Here is a 7,500-nt window from a genome sequence, read left to right as displayed (position 1 = left end):
CGGGACGCGTCAATACCCTAGGTCGAATTGCTTACGTGAGTCAACAAGCGTGGATCCAGAATGCGACGCTTAAGGATAATATTCTCTTCGGCAAACCGCTTGATGAGCGACGTTATCAGCGCATTATTGAGGCCTGCGCTCTTAAACCGGACATCGAAATGCTACCCGGCGGCGACATGACTGAGATCGGCGAGAAGGGCATTAATCTGTCGGGAGGACAAAAACAACGCGTCTCGTTGGCCCGTGCCGTGTACAACGATGCCGATGTTTACTTCCTCGATGATCCACTCAGTGCCGTCGATTCGCACGTCGGCAAGCACATCTTCGAGCAGGTGATCGGATCGAGTGGATTGCTGGGAAGCAAGACACGCGTGCTAGTAACGCACGGTATTACGTACCTACCCGAAACGGACAAGATCTATGTGCTGCGGCAGGGAGAAATCTCGGAGAGTGGTACATACAAGGAGCTGATGGATAGGAAGGGTGCTTTTGCCGAATTCCTCGTTCAGCATCTGCAGGAAGTGAACGAAGAGGTGGAAGATCTAGATGAGATCAAGCAGCAGTTGGAAAGCACTGGTGGTCCAATCGAGATCTTGGATCAACTGAAGCGTACTAACAGCAAACGATCGCGCAGTGAGAGTACTTCCGAGACCGGGTAAGTAAAAAAGAGACGTACTGGTGATTTTAATCAATCACACACACACACTTACCACGTGCGTCTCTTTCTGCAGATCTGTCAAGGACATCTCGCGCCAGAATTCGACGACCGACTCAAACTCTAGTCTACGTCGCCGCATCTCGGAGAAGGCCCCTGAAGTACCGAAAACTAAACTGATCGAGCAGGAAAAATCGGAAACTGGCAGTGTAATGAAAATATTGTTGCGACTTCTGTTCAATTCTCCATTATGACTTCCTTTGTTTTTTTTTGTTTCGTGTTGCAGGTGAAATGGGAAGTGTACAAGCATTACCTCAAGAGCATCGGCTTAACACTGTCGGTCGCAACCGTTCTACTGAACATGGTATTTCAAGGATTTTCGATCGGCTCGAACCTTTGGCTTTCGCGCTGGTCCACGGATAAACAAGCGGAAAATGATACGGGCTTGAGGGACATGTACCTCGGGGTATATGGAGCATTTGGTGCTGGACAAGGTAGGAAGGAGCTACAAAATGGCTTCCCACACATTTATCCCATATATTTCACACTCGTCACACACACATTAGTCCTCCATTTCGGCGCATTCGTGTGTGCGTCGGTCTGGAAGTTGTGGTAAATTTGTTCACGTGTACATTTCTTTTGTCATATTGAACATTCCATTTCAAACGACCCCAAACTTTCAAAACACACACAGAAACTATGATTTTTTTTATACAAATTATCAATAGCGCCCTACACCTTCCACTGCGTTAATGCTCTATCAATTAATTGCATTGCGAACTACAGGAACAAAATGATCGATGATACACACATTGGGCATGATTTCTCGCTTCTTGCACTAGGGCTCCTTCCTTGTCTTTTCTTCTTTTTTATTCCCGTCAACCCGGGATACTATCTGTACAGGAGGTTCTATCTGTAACACATGCCGATAAATTCGTTCACCTAATCTCATCCAAATAGGACACTGCACTAACCGCTAACTCACTTTGTATTATTTCTATCCCAAATCCTCTTAACCTTCCCTTACTTCCGCCATCCTGTTTGGTGTTCCTATTCCCGCTGACGCTGTACTAACCTCCAACCCATCCCTGCACCAACCAAACCCAACTTCAGTGCTGGCCAATTTTATCGCTTCCCTTACGTTCGCGCTGGGCGCTCTGTACGCGGCGAAGGCGATGCACGAGCTGCTGCTACAGTACGTGCTCCGGTGGCCGATGTCAATGTTCGACACCACACCCATCGGGCGCGTGCTGAACCGCTTCTCGAAGGACGTCGATACGGTGGACAATACGTTACCGCAGCTGATCCGCTCATTCCTTGCCCAGTTCATGGCGGTAAACTAATATTTTTAGCTTGCTTACCCCCTTGCTCGGACGAAATAATCCAAGCAATCTAAGCAGAATAAGGTTAAAATGAAGATAGAGAGAGTGCGAGGTTACAAGTGATGATTTGCAAACGAACGTTGAATCACCGAGATCGCTAGCGCCCAATCGTGAACAGAACTTAACCACGAAAACCAGTCCCATTCCTTCCACAAGCAATGTATATTTCTTTATTCCCCGTTATATTTTGTAGTAATTATCTCCTTATGCACTTTTCTTTTGCTTCCGTCTTGCTTTTCTTCTAATATCTCAAGGCCTTCTTACTAACAGTTCGATTCGGAAACTAGTAGACGCCCTTGACTAACACGCATGGCATAAGCAACCCTCCGAGTTTACTATTGGTACTTTCTTTTTCCTTCCTATTCGCCATGTAATTCTTTATTTTACTCCATTTACATATACCATCCTTAATCTGCGCCATTTTTACCCTACGTGCCGCATCGATTCGTGTACAGTGATAGCCAATTTTGCCACTTCGTTATCGTTCGCGCTCGGTGCGCTCGTCGCCGCCAGGGAGATGCACGTACTGATGCTACAGTATGTGCTGCGCTGGCCGATGGAGATGTTCGATATCACGCCGCTCGGGCGTGTGTTGAACCGCTTTTCCAAGGACGTCGACGTACTCGACAATACGCTGCCGCAGGTTCTGCGCTCCTGCCTGATGATGGTGTTTGTGGTAATTTGAATGCGCCTTTGCCGGCTCACTTTTTTCGATCCTATATCCCTGATAGTTACTATCTTGTTGCGCACTGTTAGGTATTTTTGTTTATTCCCACAAGCAAGCGATTAGGAGGCAAAGTGCATGTAAAAAGTTATCTCTAGCATTTTTCCTTTTCTCTCCTTGTCCGATGAATAGTTGTTAGTACATTAGGTTTGAGTAGAACGCCACAAAATAGGTTCTATTGCGATCAAAGCGAATTGCACTGGTTCTTCGTTTGACTGCCCCTCGGCAAACAATTTACTTAGCAAACCAATAACGTTTCAACGGCTGTTTGTTGGTGTATTGTTTGGCTCGGTAACTGTGTTACAGCATTTGGCGTTATCCATGTAGCTTGTGCTTCTGTACCGCATGTCGTCCTAGTAACCATTTTTTCTTGGGCTTTTATTTCATTTCTATTGCTTACTCATGTGTGTTGTTCGCTGTTCCTCAATAGTGTATCATGTCTCTGTGTGTACGAATCAAATCTGATCAAGCTTTTTCAAAATTCTACATCTCTATCATGGAGAGATCATCGTTCCATTGTTTGTGTGTGTTATTTGTGTGACAAAATATTTATGCCTTTTTGTGCTTCGATTGCTCAAATCATCCATTACATTTGTTCACTTGTTGTTCATTCGTTTCGTCCATCCCGTCCGTCCGACCGTTCGTTCGTTCGTTCGTTCGTTCGTTCGTTCGTCCGTCCTGCTGCAGTGTTGGCTACCTTCTTGTGTACGCTCTTCCTGTACATCGGCGCGCTGGGAGCGTCCAAGGCCCTACACAAGACGCTGCTCGTCCGGGTGATGAGGGCCCCGTTAACGTCCTTTTTCGACATCACACCCGTTGGCCGCGTGTTGAACCGCTTCAGTAAAGACATCGACACCACCGATTCCGATCTGCCAGCGGCCCTACGTGCCTGGAGTGCCTGTTTCTTCGGGGTATTGTGTCATTTGTTTTGCGTCCACGGGACGTTACCGTTATTATACATCTCCTGCATTTTCCACCCTCTTCGCTTTTGTCGTTTTTGTGTTAGCTTGTTCTTCTAGACAATAATTGAAGGAATCCCGTTCAAGAGCTCACGTACACTAACACCTTTCAAAAAACATATCTCACAAAACAATCAATCACACACTCAACCACTTAGTTAGGCAAGCAGCAGGCGGCCGAATTGTGGTTCCTGCTACTCTGACAACCCGAGTAGTGCTATCATAGGTGGCTAGCCATCGATAATACCACATTCACAAGTCATCGCTAGTAACGGGCCTCGAAAGGATCTTTCTATCTCATATCTTTCATGAAGGAGAAGGGGCCAACTAAGATTTACCAACATTGCTCTGCCAACTCTGATCTCACGATCACGACAGAAGCAATGCCGATGCTAACCCACGATGCTCCATTTGTCCGGCACCGTTATTCATAACCTGGGACTGAGACTTATCAATTAGAGCTTTCCTTTACTTTCGTCAAATTAAAACCTCTTTTCTCTTTATCTCTCTTCTCGTCCTTTTTTCGACGCTCCCTATCTGCGCTATCACCGCTAGTAATTAGCTTGTATCTTAGCGTGCTAACCCTAGTAGTGGGCTCGATAGAAGCAACCCGTATCCTTCACCGCAGGCTGCTCGAAGGTATCCTACGGAGTGGTATGACCTTTTTCGATACCACGCCGAGAGGCCGCATCATCGCGCGCTTCTCCAACGATATCAATACCCTCGACTACAGCCTGCCGATGAACATTAAAAACTTCATACCAACGGTCCTACGGGTAGGTTCCGTGATTTATTTTGGAATGTATTGCCGATCTACGGTTTCTTAACACCTCCTCCCGTTAACCTGATAGTAATTTTTAAGCCAATGTTTCTATTTTTGCCGCCCCAAGTATTTTAGTGAACTATGTATTACAAACATAGCTACGGTATATTTGATCATGCGTAGCTAGATCGATAGTTGTAATGATCATTTCTACTTGATTCCATATTTCTTTTGTATTTCATATTTTGTTTATCACTTGTGTTTTCAATAATCTTTTCTTGATGCTCTGAAATGCAAAATAGTTAACTTTTGTTCTAGCTTTATCGTCAGTTTTATGTTTTGTGTTTGTATTGAAAAGGAGAGAATGTTGGTCGGTGATCCGCTTCATTTATCTTGTGTGTCTTAGCAACTACTTTGATTAATTTCTGCACGATTTGCTGTAATTTTTTTTATTATGTACAAATCTATGAAACCATAGCGTTATGGAGTGAAGTAGGTTAAACATTCCTTTATTCGCCGGAGCTTCATACTATAGTTGGCAGATGTTGATTCATCATAATTTTTCGGGTTTTTCAATAGCTTTTGGTCATTTGATGTTTGAAGACCAATTCAGCTCCTAATTTATGTTGATTCTGCGGACTAAAGAACCACACGCTGCAGAGATAAGAAGAACCCAAAAGTCCTTTGAGTATTCTCGAGGACAAGGACAAGGTCTTCCACTATAATGTTTAGAAAAGGGCAAAACACACACAACTCACAACTACAGCCATCATTAGCACCACAAATACTCGAATTCAAGTTCCAACAAACTCCTACTTCCATTGCCCTCTCCCCATTCCTCGTGTTCCATTCCACAGCATTCATCTATATGGCTGGCGACCTGGTACCTCAGTTTGCATGCATTAATGCAGCGGCCATTCTACATCGGGCGTTATTACACCACGTGTTGCGGTTTCCATCCAAATTTTTCGATACGAATCCCACAGGCCGAATATTGTCCCGGTTCTCCAAGGATGTGGATGTACTCGATCGCTACCTGCCGGATAAAATGATCTTTAGTCTGTATTCCGTGTCAGAGGTAACGTAATGAAAGCATTTGGAAAATGAAATGGAATCGATTGGACACATTTTGCACCATGGTTCGCACACATGGTTATGATGGCAAACCGAGTGGGCTGAGGTGGAACAAACCATAATAAATGCACTGCGTTATCTTGAAGCCATAGGTGATGCGAAGAACCTAGATGTCCTCCAATTAGTCATAGTTAAGACGAGTGCTCCATTGTACTGGTCACCAAAACTATTCAGAAAAAGGAAAAAAAACACACACACACATCCCCCTACAGCAATCATTAGCACAACAAACACTTCAACTCAAAGTTCAGCAAAAACTCCCGGTCCCATTGTTCCATCTTTCCCATCATTCCTCGTATCATTCCGCAGCAATCATCTGTGTGGCTGGCGAGTTGGTGCCTCAGTTCGCATACTTAAATGCAGCGGCCATGCTACACCGGGCATTGCTGCACCACGTTCTGCGGCTTCCATCCAAGTTTTTCGATACGAATCCCACTGGCCGAATATTGTCCCGGTTCTCCAAGGATGTGAATGTGCTCGATAACGTCCTGCCGGATCAGTTGATCTATATCGTGTTTTCCATATTCGAGGTAACGTAATGATAGAGCGTTTGGAAAACCGATTAGAGGATGCATTCGAATGCCTGGTATTCACGCATGATTATGATGGCAAACCGAGAGAGAGAGAAAAGGGTGGGACATTCCACTTTACATTCCATCGATCTTCTCCAGCGCTCGCCCACCGCATGATACTTCTGCGCATCTTTTTCGTTGTAAATAGTAATTCGTACGATCACACGCATTTCATGTCGTTTATGCGCCAGCCAGCCCAGTTCGCCCAAAATTTGCCCCTTCCTTCCTTATCCGTTCCAGGGCTGGCACGTGTTGCGTTCGATATAACGCTTTTCCTTGGCTGCTGGGCGGCCGCCGTTCGTGTGCACAAGCTGCTGCTCACGAACGTGCTGCACCTACCGATGGACTTTTTCGATACGACACCGATCGGGCGCGTTTTGCAGCGCTTTTCCAAAGACGTTGACGTACTGGATACCCGGCTTCCGGGCTTGCTGCTAGATTGGATCATTTGTGCGATCGAGGTAACGACGGCGGTGGCGATGATACCGTGGAATCTAGGATAGAAATACCTCAGCATCGATTACGAACGATTTAGGCGCAGTATATGGCCAGTTGGTGCATGTTTCCATGTTTCTGTCCCATGGGAAGGATTCACAGTTTGTTATCGGAAGTTGTATCTCTCTTTTGTTGGTTCGATATGCCTCCATGGACACCATTCCATCCTTCGATTTCAGTATGTATGTGTGTATGTTTTTAGGGTCCATGCAACGACGGAAGATCTTACCTTCAGATATTCCACTGGGTTCTCTCATCTGTGATTCACAAACCGATCTTTATTTCCATTTTGTTATCTCTACGTGTGCTGTTAATCATGGTGTTCGCTGTTCGTGTTTTCTCTTCGGATCACTTCTAGCCATCTTGTCCTTCTTTTGTGACTTGTCGCCCCAGCTGGGCACGTGGCGGGCGGCGAGACAGCTGCATGCGGCCCTATTACAGGCCGTACTGCGGTTGCCACTGGCTTTTTTCGACATCACGCCGACCGGGCGCGTCCTGGGGCGATTCTCCAAGGATGTGGACATTCTGGATAACACGCTCCCCATTACTGTCAGTGAGCTAAACTATTGCTTCTTCGAGGTAACGTGGTAAAAACCCTGTTGCACCCTGGGCCATCCACCCTTTTTATCGTGTTCCCGCGCGGGCCGCGCGCTGTATATAACTGTGCTTTGCGCCTTGTTTAGTGTTTTCTATTCTATAACTATAACTGTTTATTGCTACGTAATGGAGTAACGCCTAGAGGTATGAAGAAGAAGAACTATGCTTGTAGCAGAGACCCGGGAACGTGCCAGCGCAAACGGGCGCTTCTTAATGTCT

At 45.8% G+C, this 7,500-nt stretch overlaps 1 protein-coding gene across 12 annotated transcripts in view; it reads left to right on the top strand.

Annotated features, from left to right (window-relative positions):
* LOC125952876 (multidrug resistance-associated protein 1) overlaps positions 1-7,500 on the top strand; it is a 19,615-nt gene that overhangs the window by 7,968 nt on the left and 4,147 nt on the right. For 3 of the 12 annotated variants that reach the window (XM_049682620.1, XM_049682619.1, XM_049682627.1), the window contains exons 8-11: positions 1-655; positions 732-864; positions 942-1,149; positions 3,449-3,672. The exon at positions 1-655 is cut by the window's left edge and continues 171 nt beyond it. In XM_049682620.1, the coding sequence (XP_049538577.1) occupies positions 1-655; positions 732-864; positions 942-1,149; positions 3,449-3,672 (1,220 nt within the window). Of the gene's footprint in view, positions 656-731; positions 865-941; positions 1,150-1,768; positions 1,990-2,492; positions 2,714-3,448; positions 3,673-4,275; positions 4,497-6,429; positions 6,651-7,042; positions 7,264-7,500 lie in introns of all 12 variants that reach the window. The other 9 variants (XM_049682621.1, XM_049682629.1, XM_049682622.1 and 6 more) reach the window with 5 other exon arrangements.

The sequence above is a fragment of the Anopheles darlingi genome, chromosome 2, assembly GCF_943734745.1.
Source record: "Anopheles darlingi chromosome 2, idAnoDarlMG_H_01, whole genome shotgun sequence".
In the NCBI taxonomy this organism is placed as follows: domain Eukaryota; kingdom Metazoa; phylum Arthropoda; class Insecta; order Diptera; family Culicidae; genus Anopheles; species Anopheles darlingi.
The sequence above is the reverse complement of the archived record's forward strand: the minus strand, read 5'-3'. Positions and strand labels throughout refer to the sequence as shown.